The following is a 13,137-nucleotide window of genomic DNA, read 5'->3' on the forward strand; positions in this document are numbered from 1 at the left end:
GAAGGCCTGGATGATAAACGTCGCGTGTTGTTGACACATATCGCGAATTCACTGTAGTTTTCGAACGGGCTGAAATTTGAGCAGCATTAGCAGATTTTAACAGATCGATCGTGTCAGATTAAATGAATGTTAATTAGCTCTTTCCGAGCGCGGCAATTAGGAGGAAGCGGACTCGCAAATTACCCCGCCGCGGCAAAATGAACAGCTAATGCCCGAACGATTTATTGCGGAGGTCAACGCGAGGGAAAGTCGACAGAAGAAGGAATTACGCTGGAGATACGTTAGTTTCCTCGCGTTGTCTCCTGCCATTTCCTTCCAACAATCGAACCACTTGTTTGCCTAATCGATTAACTCCGCGAAACCGAAAGTAGAGAAACTCTCGTTTGTACAACCCTATATACGAGACACCCTGTATGTACAAGGTAACGTGAACTTTAAGGATCGAATTATTGATCATCGCAAACACTTGACTGCATTGAACTTTGATTGGCCGACCTTGGTACAGAAGCGTCGAATTATCTTTTTCTGTTAAGCATTGAACTTTGATATCGACTGAGCTATGTCAGGCATTGAATTTTTTATGCACGTGCACTTTCATATCGATTGAACTTTGTCAAATACCTTTTCTGAACGGTTAGGACAAGATTGAACTTTCACTGAATTCACGTGGACTTGAAATACGAAAAGCTGCAAGTATTCTGTTCAAAAGAAAAGAAAATCGTAAAGAACAATTCCTCGAATATCTTAGACGACACATAACGTTCAAACATCATTTAACTCCATGAGATACTAACCCTTTATGTGCAACATATGACGTATTAATAACATTAAAAAATTCGCGACCTAGTTCCAACGATTCTAAGCATTCTGACTAGGCCACTAATGACTCCAATCACAAATTTTTTTACGATAGAAAATAGGCCGTTACATTTCCTTAGCTATTCGATTTGTCTATAATTTAATAAGCTTCGGACTCCCAAGGCATGTTTAAATCCGCAAATAACTGTTGCTTTCCATTAGTAAATTACACGTATTTTAACTATACTTTAAATGTCGTATAATTCCGTAGAGTATAACTACCGCATAATCTCAACGCGGTGCTTTCATTTCTGGCGAAGAATATCGATATTCCGCAATTTTTCAAAATGGAGAGGTGCAACTAGCTAATGTCAAACTTTGTACAGGGTGTTCGGCTACAGCTGGGAGAAACTTTAAGGGGTGGTACTCTATGACAATATAAGACGAATATGAAGAGTAAAAAAATGTGATTTCTGTGATGCCTTGCAAGAATTCGGCGAGTAAATCGTTCGATTGGGTCATTCCACGCGCATCTTCGGTTCTAGCCGAATTATTGGCTAAAGCGTGTGACGTCAAAGCCTAACCATTGGATGCGAGCGAGGAGCCCCTTCTACGCGTCTATCGCGCGCCTTTATGACGTAAGCCACGTTCACCCCTGTCGGTCGGGTTGCCGCATTTTAGGCGAATTTTTAATTGATAATATTTAAGAAATGGAGCCGAAATCGCAAATTTTTTATTCTTCATTTTCGTCTTAAATTGTTTCGGAGAACCACCCCTTAAAATTTCTCCCAACTGTAGTTGAACGGCCGATCGGCTATGGGCATAATAACGGCATTTGGCCTGCGTTCGACCTGTATACTCGTCATTGCTTGTTTTTCATTCCGCGCCCCGTGAAGGATTTGAGAATTAAACTCCGCAGTTAACACGTTCCGCGCCAAGCCGTTTTTGCTCGACTTGTCGTTAAGGCCATTTAATGTTTGTCTGCGTGTACCATCGATGGTACACGTGGCCTGAAGATCAAGTTTAACGTGCACCACCGATGGTACACGTGGCACGGGACGTGTTAAGAGAGTTTCGAGAGGAAGAAGCGTTTCGAGGGTCGTTTAACCAGAGCCGTGCGTTTGCTTGGATGTTGCAGGACGCGAAACACCCCGCGTGGCCGCGGCGCTCGTAGGAGATGGCGAAGGCAGGTTGATCGCCACCCCCGTGCACAAAGAGAGCATCGCGTCGAGGAGCAAGGAGGACTTGGCGCAGGAGGCGGCGCTGGTGCTTCAGCAAGCGGGCAGCCTTCATTGTGTCGCGCACGATAACCGACGACTGCCCGGCCGATTCAGCACACTACCGGCGCGTCGTAACAAGAAGAGGCCGGAACTGCCGCTCGATGTGAGACGCAGGAGCGAGGAGATCGGTGGTACGACGGGCGCGGACTCGGTCGAGACGCCCCGGCTCAAGAAGAAGGCACTGGAGCGAAGCGCGAGCGATGCCAGCGCGAAGAAGCTAAGAGGCACCCTAGCCAGGTTCTTCTCCCCGAAGCTCGAGCGCAAGAGGAACCCGGTGGGCCGAAGCGCGAGCGACGCAGGCCCGTCAACGCGATCACACCGGAAGAGGAGCGGCAGCGAGAGCGAGGGCTCTCACCTGAGCAGCCTGCGCGCGAAGAAACAACTGTCCCCGATCATCGAGGCATCGCCGCACGTTGATCAGCAGCCGTTCCACTTCGGCAGGATCGATGTGAACGAGGCCGCGAGTCGGCCGGAACCGAAGAAGTCCAGGCAGGAGGAGTCCGATGCCAGAAAGGTAACCGAGCCGCCAGCAGAGACGCGAGACCAGCCCGAAGAGCAGACGGAAGAACCCGACGAGCCACCGGTATCGCCCCCGAGAGCGAACAAGGGGGCCGTGCGGCGCATACCCATCCAGCTAGAGGACGATAACAAGTCCAAACGGGAGGGGGAACAAAGGAAAGAGGAGAAGGCAGCCCGGACCCCTTCACCGGCAAAGGACACCGGGCTCGACGAAGTAGACAAGGTCGCCGCGAGTAGCATGCTGCACAGCAGCCGATACGATCTCCAACAACGCGACGAAGAGTCAACGATACACAAGATGATTCACCGATTGTCCAACGACCGATCGCCACCGCCCCAGCTAACCAGGACCATGGTCTCGCCCGGGCCGGGTTTTGGGCACAACAATAATCGACCGTTCTCCTATACAAGACCGAACGAGTCCTGTAGCTCGCCGCCCCCGCAGACCAATGTGATCTACGCACAGGTGCAGACCGACAAGAAGAAGGCCCAGAGGAGTCACTCGGACAGCGACGAAGGCCTCGGCCTCGAGCGGAAGGACTCCTCCCGCGAGAACAGTCCCGCGGAGAAGGAGTACCGTAGGACCGATTACTCGTACAACAGCGACCTGCGGCGCAACAACGAGATCAACACGTTCAAGTCGAGGTTCGAGGAGGACCGGAAGACCGCCGGGCACTTCACCGGTCACTATAGCAGCGCGCAGGATTACGCGTCGAGGAACTCGGACGGGAAACGGCACCACGAGTTCGAACAGATCGACCGACGGCTCTACGATAAACCGGAGAAGTACACGTCGACGGTGTTCGTCGATACTTCCGGCAGGGGCAGGGCCGACGGGACCGACGCCAGGCAACGGGAGAGCAACGAGTATCATCCGAGACAGACGCAGCCCGGCATATCGAACAAGACGTCCGAGCTGAGCGCGAGACGCGACCTACTCGAATCTCGGATCAAGTCGAGGCTGCTGGCCGACGAGATATTCGCCGCGAAGAACAGCGCGAACGTGCCGATCAAGAAGTCCGAGCACGAGATCATCGATAAGCCGATCGTGCCGTCGCCTGTCACGCCGAACCGCGTCGCGTCCCCGAAACGCTACATGGACACCTACATCACGGAGACGAGGACCAACAGCAACGGGGAGAAGTACATATTCGAGAAGGAGATACACGAGGACAACGGCAAGGTCTACGGCTACGAGAAGAAGATCACCAACAAAATACCGACCGACGGATACATCGACGCGAAACCGAGGGACGGGTACACCGTCGAGACCAGGACGGACAAATACGGCGACAAATACATCGTCGAGACGCGAACGCACGAGGGATACGCGGACGATTTCAAGCTCGTCGGCAACCGGTCTCGAAACAGCCCCGAAGAGCGTTTCCAGGGTATCAGGGGTTCGAGCAGTCCGTACAAGGTGTCCAATTTCCATCAGGAGGGGCATCCGGTGCCGCATCACTTCCGCGGCGAGTCCAAAGAGAACAACGTGCTGCCGTCGCCTATCGTCGCGAAGAAGTTCACCACCGAGAGGAAGTTCTCGAAGAGCGAGGACTTCCTGGACCGCGAGACCAGGCCCAGGGAGCCGTACTTGCCGAAGAAGAAGAACTTCGAGTCGATACGCGGCATGAGCAAGTCGACCCAGCGATTGGACGAGATAGGCGAGAACGCGAGAGTCAGGGCGCTCAGGAGCGAGTACACGACCAGGTCCCACGAGAACCTGACCAGCAGTCACGCGGACTATGTGAACGCCAGGGACATGCGTCGACCGTTGCTGGAGAGTCCCACGATAAATGGTAGGAAGGAAAGGTCGCCTTTCGCGAAGAGCCATCTGGATAGCCTGAGAGAGGGGCCTAACGACGACTACGACACCGATATCTCCCAGATGACGAACAGTCAGCTGGAGTCGAAGTATTACAAGGAGACGCGCACCACCCAACGGTACACCACCAGCAAGCACCCCGCACACGACGACTACGACAGCTCTCCGCCAAGGATACGCACCGATCGCGGTGGCTATAACTCGAGCAGATACGACTCGGACACCACCGCTAGAGACTCGATCCGCTGCGAGACCAGATACGACGAGAGCTCGCGGACTCTGAGAAAGGAGCACCGAAAGCTCGACGAGGACCCGAAGAAACCTCTGCGCCGTTCTCGCAATCGGTTGGACTACTTCGACGACTCCGACGCCAGGGAGAGTCCTCGAGCGAAGGCCTCGGTCGGCAGGCTGGAGCCGTTCGACGAGAGCCCTACCAGGCCGGCTAGGGCTTTCCACGAGGGCGGCAAGTCGAGGCACATCAGGCAGGAGACTCGGTCGCACACCGAGCGGCGTCAACGCGAGACACGACTCAGCGACTCCGACCGGAAGGATCGTCTGGCCGACTCGGGGATCGAGAACGATTACAGGCGGGACTCGCAGGAGGTCGACAGACGGGAGCAGATCGAGTCCGAGGACGAGGGGTTCGTCACCAGACAGTTCGTCAAGCACGAACGGAGGCACACCGATCGGAACATGAACCTGACCGCGTCCGAGCAGCGGAAGTACGACAAGTATTCGAACGACGTATCGAAGTCGCCGCCGGTCACCGCGAAACCGCCGTCCGGCGCCGATAAAAAGTACGAGAAAAAGGCGGCGAAGAAGAGCGGCACGATGAGCAAAGTGAAGCAGCTGTTCAGCAAGAAGGAGAAGAAGGCGAAGGAGGAGAAGAACAAGAAGAACGCGAGAAGCGGCGGCAGCGGCAGCGGCGCGCTCACCGACGACGAGGTCACCATCAGGTACAGGGAGTACCGCGGCGATCAGCTGAGGAGCGCGAAGAGCGCCAGGGATTTGGGCAGCGACATCAATCAGGTAAGGATCCTTTCTTCTCTTGATCCGATCGGGGATTTCGGGAACCTTTGCAGAGCCACCCTCTGCGATGACCCGAAGATCGATCGTTTAGATTCCGATTCAAAAATAGATTAAGAAAATAGATTAACATCCGAAAATGTCGACTGACCATGGTGCGTCAAGGTTGCATAGATATTTATTTCTTTTTTCGACATTTTTTAAATATCTGTTGCACATTTGATCGTAAAATCTATTGACGTGGGTCTACTCTTCTGTAGATACGTCGTTGAGCCGGCCGGAATGGGTTTGACCTTGACGGAGGTGATCGCCACGCTGTAGTCGTGCGAACGGTCAATAGACAAAGCTAATTATTAGTTAATATTTTCTGTGACGATCTTCAATAGATTTAGCGTTTCATGTACGATGGACAACGTTTGCATTGGACAACGTACTTTTTCTCAAGCACAGACTTCTTTTAAGGCACTATTCGAAACATGTTAATTTAATTTTAATCTATATGGTACATAGGTAAACTTATACTCCTGCATTATCGACCATACTCTATCGTGTCGTGCAGTTTTTGCTTGAAAAGTGACAGTAGCGCTAGTAGCGAAAAATGTCGGAACCGCGAGATGCTGTTTCAGGCGACTCGTTTTTCGTGCTTAAATAAATAAGTAATCGACTAAAAATACACTGCACCGTCATTGTACATATCCTGGCTAGGACTATACGGTCTTATTTTTTCGATAGAAATGCTAAATCTATCGATATTAAGAAAATCTGTGAGCGGCGGCCATCTTGTGACGTCACGCTTGGTTCGAACGCCTCGTGACAGGCAGTATGCCGCCGAATATTACAAATTACTCCACGATAAGGTAAAAATAGGCATTTTGGAGACCGAACAGCCCTAGATTGGACTTTTAGGAAACCAAATTAACCACTTCCGAATTGCTCGTTGTGATATTGCAGCGTCAGTTTGAGGCCCCGTGAACCCTTGCAAGTTTATATATGTATATGAGTTTCTTGTACGAGTGTGTCACACTTCATCGAAATGCCGCCGCTTTTATATCCAAGATTCTTGTCGACGTGAACAAAGAACTTGTTCTGTTTCTTGCAACTCCGCGTAAAAACGACGAGTTCGAACCGCGTCTCTGTTTTTCTACGAGAAAAAGCATAATTGAAAAGAAATTGCTTCGGGAATTGTACGAGTGCCAAGAAAATTGACTACGAAGGGAAAAGTGTACCGCAATTTTGTTATCGGGTTTACTGCCGCGTGACGAACGAATAGTTTGAAATTAAAGTTAATATTGTGTGATTCCGGTACGGGAGATGTTTCTGTCGCTAACGTCGAAATCATCGGCATCTCTCGCGCGGGGTTACAACGTTAATCCGATGGCAGGAACGGGACATTGAAATTGTGAAACACATGGTGGTAAAGATATTAAGCCCGAGAGTCCATAGAATCGACATAAAAATGCGTTTACGACAAATGGTAGCCGCGAGAGTGAGAGAGAAAGGGAGAGAGAGAGAGAGAGAGAGAGAGAAAGCTATTTTTTCATTCTTCACTTTGGAAGACGGAAATCACTATGTATCGGCCAAGATAGATAGCCCGTGACAGTCGTATAATCTGAAGCCTTATAAACTTCTTTTACAACCACGATCTTCAGGCTTATCCGATCGTCGTGGATCACCGCGGACGGTTTCTTACGATCTTCAAAGACCACTTCCGCAATAACACGTGGAATGACTTTAGTGGACAGGGCCGCATCTCTACCGTAGCCTTTGATGTTTAACGTCATCAAGCTGCGCTTTAAGTGGATGTCTTCAATGTTATTCATTGCGCATAGTTAGTCTTTGTTGGAATAATGAGCGGAATTTCTTTGGCGTGACATTGTCTAGATTCTTTCCTCGTAACGCGTTCACACTAACGCCGTTATAATCGCTCGGGATGTTAATCATCCGATCGTCAACGACAATAAGGAAACGGACACCGAAAATTCAAATCACAATTAGAAAATTATTATTCTAGAACGTTAGGTATTGCAATCTTTTGGGACAGGACATTGGGTCACTTTGTGCTCTCGCGAATTTGTTATTCACGGAAGGTTCAGCTGAATTATCAGTGCCGTTAAACCATCGCCATTTTCAAGGGAGCCCGACAGCTGATAGCGGTCCTTAGCCGGATGCCTGTCTTTCAATTAGACAGCGATTCTAACAATAAGCTAACAATAAGGTCTGTGCGAGTCGACTGTTCCTGCGGCGCAAACCGGCCTCATCCCGGTATTCATCGCTCCAGGAACCTAGGCCAGCTAGGCGTTGTTCCAAGCAAACCCGAGACCCTTAGAAACCGGAAGCATTCGATAATTGGGATCTCATACCGTTCTCGAGTGCGCGGTTGCGTCACGCCTAACTGTACACCAGACGGTGGAAAGTATCCGCAGCGTGTGCCGGTGCGCTGGTGGACGCCGTACAACCTAACCGGGATCGCACTCTCCCGCCCACGCAGCAGAAACGTTTTTCGGAGTATTTATCACGGTCGTGTGTGGAAACGAGGCGACGTGTTCGCCGCAACCTTCCGCGGGCTTCCGCAGCTTCCTCGTACCGCGAGGCTTGCGGACCAAACGGGTTTAAGCCGCGTCTACGCTTGCTCCGTGCCCCACCGAGCTGGGTGCATTTCGAATAAAACGTATTGGGAACATCAGCTGTGGAAATCAATTCTTTCCGATTTTCCAGTAAAAATTTCCTTAAAGGATAATTACAGGAAATATTCGCTTCTTCATGTCAACTCTTTGGCGTCTCTTGTATATTAGGTAGAAAAGTCCGATTTTACATTGCAAATCCTGTGAAACATTTTGATCGACGTATGCCATTACTGTCTACGGGTTCATAAAACTTTGAGGCACAAAGCTAATCCACAATACCCCATCCTTCAATTTCAACCTGGTCTAATTCTATTTTTAAACAAATTTTATTTTGACATCAATCAATGCGACTGTCGTGTACTACTTTTATACGCGTGGAAAAATAACATGTGGACGATAGCATTATGGGATTTTTGGTAAAAATGCGGTGAGTAATTAACAGCACTTATTGCTACAGCCGATAGTAATGGAAATACTTTTATTCGAGTAAGGTACTGTCTAAAAATTTATTTTAATTGTACACTAGAACCTCGATTATCCGAACTAAACAAGGAAACATGAATACTAAAATAGTTAGCTACAGTGCTGAAAAAAATATGCGTTTAATATTTTCTTACGTTAACTTACGTTAGTTTACGTGCTTTAAGAAAATGCAAAAAAAAAGGGAAATCGAATTTTCTCAATATATTATACAACATTACGACCGATCTAATTTAACCTGGTCTCGTGTGTGGCTTTGAAAATATGTAGAACGCGACGAAGCTTGATCCGGTCGGAGATTTCGTCAACTACCTGTTGCAAGGTGCGCGGCGCGTTTACGATGTAAGTGCAGACTCGGCCTTAAGGCCCCGTAACGGAGCTCTCTCGGTGTCCGGGCCCTCGTACGAAGAGTAATGATATGGCGTTCAGACGATCATCGATGTAAAAGTCCGTCGCATTCTCTCCGGAAAGTGTGTCTGACGTCGGAGATTTATCGGACGTAACATTTAACCCATATGATAAATAATTCTCCGTTTATGACCGTACCGGGAACGTCCGTCTTCTCGATGCGCGAATTCGTCGCGCTTATTGGGCTGAGATCTCTTCCGTTAGGTTCGGGATGAAGGTTCATCAAGGTCGGATTGCTTGACGCGTATACGGAGTGAGTCGCTAGAAAATACCATCTAAAATCGATTTATGTACGCTCACTTCAGGAACGACGTGTTAAATAAATCGTCCACGGTTAATGAAGAGGTACGCTTTATGCATTCGAACGTGCTCGAATGCCTCGTCATATTTATTGTGATATCGGAGGCACGGGCAAATACACTCTGGATAACTAAAATTTAATCTCTTCCAACCGCCGCGACGCGCCGCGCAATCTCGGCATTATTCACGCGAATGCTTTCAATCCTATCGAATTATCAAAACTATTCGAGCTCTCCGCGGGAAGATTTAACGCCTTTAAAAATATGATTAATGAAAAGTTTCTCGAACAATCGTACTCCGAACAGTTTAACCCTCAAGTGGCACAGTGTCTATCATACCAGAACGTTTCTTGGGGTCATGAGAGACCCCAGTATGTCAGTTACGGGATAAGAAGAGTAGCATCAGCACACGTTCGCTTCCAGTTAATCTAAATTTCAGTAAAATTTGCAGAATCTAAAGGTACAGTGTTTATCACACTAGGACGTTTCTTGGGGTCTCTCATGACCCCAGTACATCGGTTACAGGACAAGAACAGTAGAATCAGCACACGTTCGCGTCCAGTTAATCTAAATTTCAGTAAAATTTGCAGAATCTAATGGTACAGTGTTTATCACACTAGGACGTTTCTTGGGGTCTCTCATGACCCCAGTACATCAGTTACAGGACAAGAACAGTAGAATCAGCACACGTTCGCGTCCAGTTAATCTAAATTTCATTAAAATTTGCAGAATCTAATGGTACAGTGTCTATCATACTAGGACGTTTCTTGGGGTCTCTCATGACCCCAGTATATCAGTTAAAGGATAGGAAAATTAGAATCAGCACACAATCGCAACCAGTTAATCTAAATTTCACTAAAATTTGCTGAATCTAAAGTTACAGTGTGTATCATACTAAGACGTTTCTTGGGGTCTCTCATGACCCCAGTACATCAGTTACAGGACAAAAACAGTAGAATCGGCACACGTTCGCTTCCAATTAATCTAAATTTCATTAAAATTTGTAGAATCTAAAGGGCAAAAGAGTTGAAGGTTAATCCACAGTTTCGGTCTCGTTAATCAAATTACTATGATTTGTAGGAGTTTCGGTGTGATAGTTTGGCAGTCGGAGGAATAGAAATATTGCCGGCGTAACCGGCGTCTGTTTCGAGCGATTTATCTATGAAAGGGAAGAACGTACAGCTCCGGAGGGTTCTCGAAAAAAGGGGGAAAAAAAGTAACTGGACCGCAGACAGCAGCTCGTAACTCTGTTTACGCTGGTCGTTTAACACATTTTGACTCGGAGCATTCGAAGCGCGAATAAAGGCGCGATAGGATCGCCGCACGTCCGTAAAACTGCTCGGGCAAGACCATCTAATCAGGCAAGAGACGTCAGCCACCAACATTGATAATTACTTCGCGCCGGCTTACAAGCGCTTCGGTGGTGAAACCGATCGATCGATCGTGATCGTCGTGGCGCTGGCTCGTATCGAAGGGATCGCTCCCGCTCGATTTTGCAAGCCACGATACGTATCGACATTCGTTTGCCGACGGAAAGATTAACGGACCGGACTGGACTGCGGAGCGGAGTGGACTCCGGCGCGGCGGGGTTGGACATACCAGCCGAGGTCGAAATAACAATGGTAACGGCGTGAAAGAGCCTTGTAAAATCCATTTGCATGGTCCCACGGTGGGAGGGAAAAGATTGTTGCGAAACCCGCGCGCTCCACGATCGAAACAGGTGGTTCTGTGGCGAATTGGACGTCTATTTGGATTTTCTACGGTCCCCCTGTACCGGCAATTAATGATCTTGTTTTACGCGGGGGGGGGGGGGGGCTCTTCAGATTTTTATCGAGACGTTTACCCAGCCGCGTAATGCGTTTTTCGTGTCCGGCGTTAATCCACGCTTAGAACGGCGAGCCATTATGTGTTTTATTATGCATTGTATCGGCCAGCCAGGTGCAGTTCTAATGCGGTTGCGTAACAGTTAATAACCAGGGTGGCTAAGGGGCTGCCGAGACTTTATGGCACGGTTCCGCGTTTACCGTTCCCTACCTTGTTCCTTGATCATGGCCTCGTCGAACCTGCTCCGATTCCACCCTCGAAATTGTTTCCCTGCTACAGCAACATTCTTCTTTTGCTCGAAATTCTCGAATTATTCTACATGCAACCAATTCTCTTAACTCTTTGCATTCCGGAATTTTCGTAAACACCTGTTAAACGTCGTCTCAGCCTCGATATGGGAGTGCAAAGGGTTAAACATCCTCCAAAATGGAAATTACCATTTTGGTAAACGAAAATATTCTGTATATCAATCTTGAAAGGCTATTTTTACGTTTGACTTTTCAAGCGAATTTTCTATCCTTTCTGTTTAAACTGTTACGATCAAAACGTCAGAATCAATCTGGTTAACAAAATTTCATGCGTCGAGTATGTAAATGAATTTGGTACCTTTTTGGACGGACAAATTTCAGTGTTGGGACGCGATTTTACGCCTCTCTTCGCGTTTCGCTTTCACGCAACAGGTGTTGCAATTTCGCGTCCCCGAACACCGTTCGCAAACCGGATTAAGAATCGCCGCTCAGGTTGAAGTTTCCTTTCCTAAATCGTTGACATCGTTCCCCAGGTGTTTTGTGAGTCACTGCGTTTCCTTGAAGAAACACAGCCGCGCCGACCTAGCGGTTTCGCCCGCATTCCCCTGTGACCGAAATGTAAACAGCGTCCTAATACGCACATTGACACTTAACCTCCTCGTCAGGGTCCACCCGAGTGTACCACCGCGACGATATAGAAAACATTTTGTACGCAGTTTATGACTGTGAGGCACCACTAAAAATTGCTGTATCATTATTCAAAATATTTTTTACATTATTAAATTTGTTTGCATTTAATAAACTACCAAACATTTCGGTATTGTACGAGTAAATTGCATCATTTTCGTATGTATAAAATGAAAACAATATATAGAAGGGCAATATTCTAGGTGGGAAGAAATGTTTCGTTTTGGAATGAAAATAGATTCGAGTGCAAAGGGTTAATTTCTGATATGTGGAAAAATTTGACATCATGTCTACCAAATCTGCCTTTATTGAGACTGCAAAGATGAGATTGAGTATACAGGGTGTTCATGCTTTTCTGGCAGATAATGAATATTAGAAGAAATGAAAGAAGGACAAGTAATAGAGTTTTTTCTCCAATCTTGGACAACACTAAGAGGAGCTATAAACAATGCAATTAATAGAGCGGAAATATGCGTTCATGTACAAGGAAGTCACCATGCACATTGTAGCCTCGTCAATAAAGAATACTCGTAAACACATTAAGACGAAATATTCAAAACATTTTCCAATTTCTGACCTTGTTTGACCTTGAAGGTTATCGTATCGTATACGAATGAATTTCTCTTATATCAAAAGATATATAGCATTCGATGGAATGCATAGCAATAGAATTATTTTATTTCAAGAGCGCATTATAAATGTTATTTTTTCGTTCAAGACAAACTATATTCATTCACTCTATAGGTCACCTAGGTATAAATAAAGCAGTGATAGAAATAATGTTAAACGGGGTACAATTCGTTGAATCCGAGTCGACGAAGCGTCCTTCCATTCGCACTCCACCGGGGGACGCTGAAAAACGTAGCCCGCGTGTGGCTGACATTTCGGCGACATTTCGAATTTTTGCGAGAAGGCCCGGCGCCGCTCGGCGTCCGTCCGCCGCGGCGGACTAATAAAATAACCCGGTATCGCGATACATATTAACCTTTCGAGCGACCAGTCGACCAAAGAGATCCCCCGAGTCGATAGCTGAGAATACATCCGCGGTGTGGCCGCGTCGATGAATCTCGTGGAAAAAAGGAAAAGAGGCAGGGGATACGTGCCAACGCTGCCAGATAACAC

The 13,137-nt window shown here is 47.8% G+C and overlaps 1 protein-coding gene across 1 annotated transcript in view; it reads left to right on the top strand.

Moving 5' to 3' along the window:
- Blo (bloated) overlaps positions 1-13,137 on the top strand; it is a 164,919-nt gene that overhangs the window by 35,144 nt on the left and 116,638 nt on the right. The window contains exon 3 of the mRNA XM_076790117.1: positions 1,937-5,448. Coding sequence (XP_076646232.1) covers positions 1,937-5,448 — 3,512 coding nt within the window. The remainder of the gene's footprint in view (positions 1-1,936; positions 5,449-13,137) is intronic.

The sequence above is a fragment of the Halictus rubicundus genome, chromosome 7, assembly GCF_050948215.1.
Source record: "Halictus rubicundus isolate RS-2024b chromosome 7, iyHalRubi1_principal, whole genome shotgun sequence".
Taxonomy (NCBI): domain Eukaryota; kingdom Metazoa; phylum Arthropoda; class Insecta; order Hymenoptera; family Halictidae; genus Halictus; species Halictus rubicundus.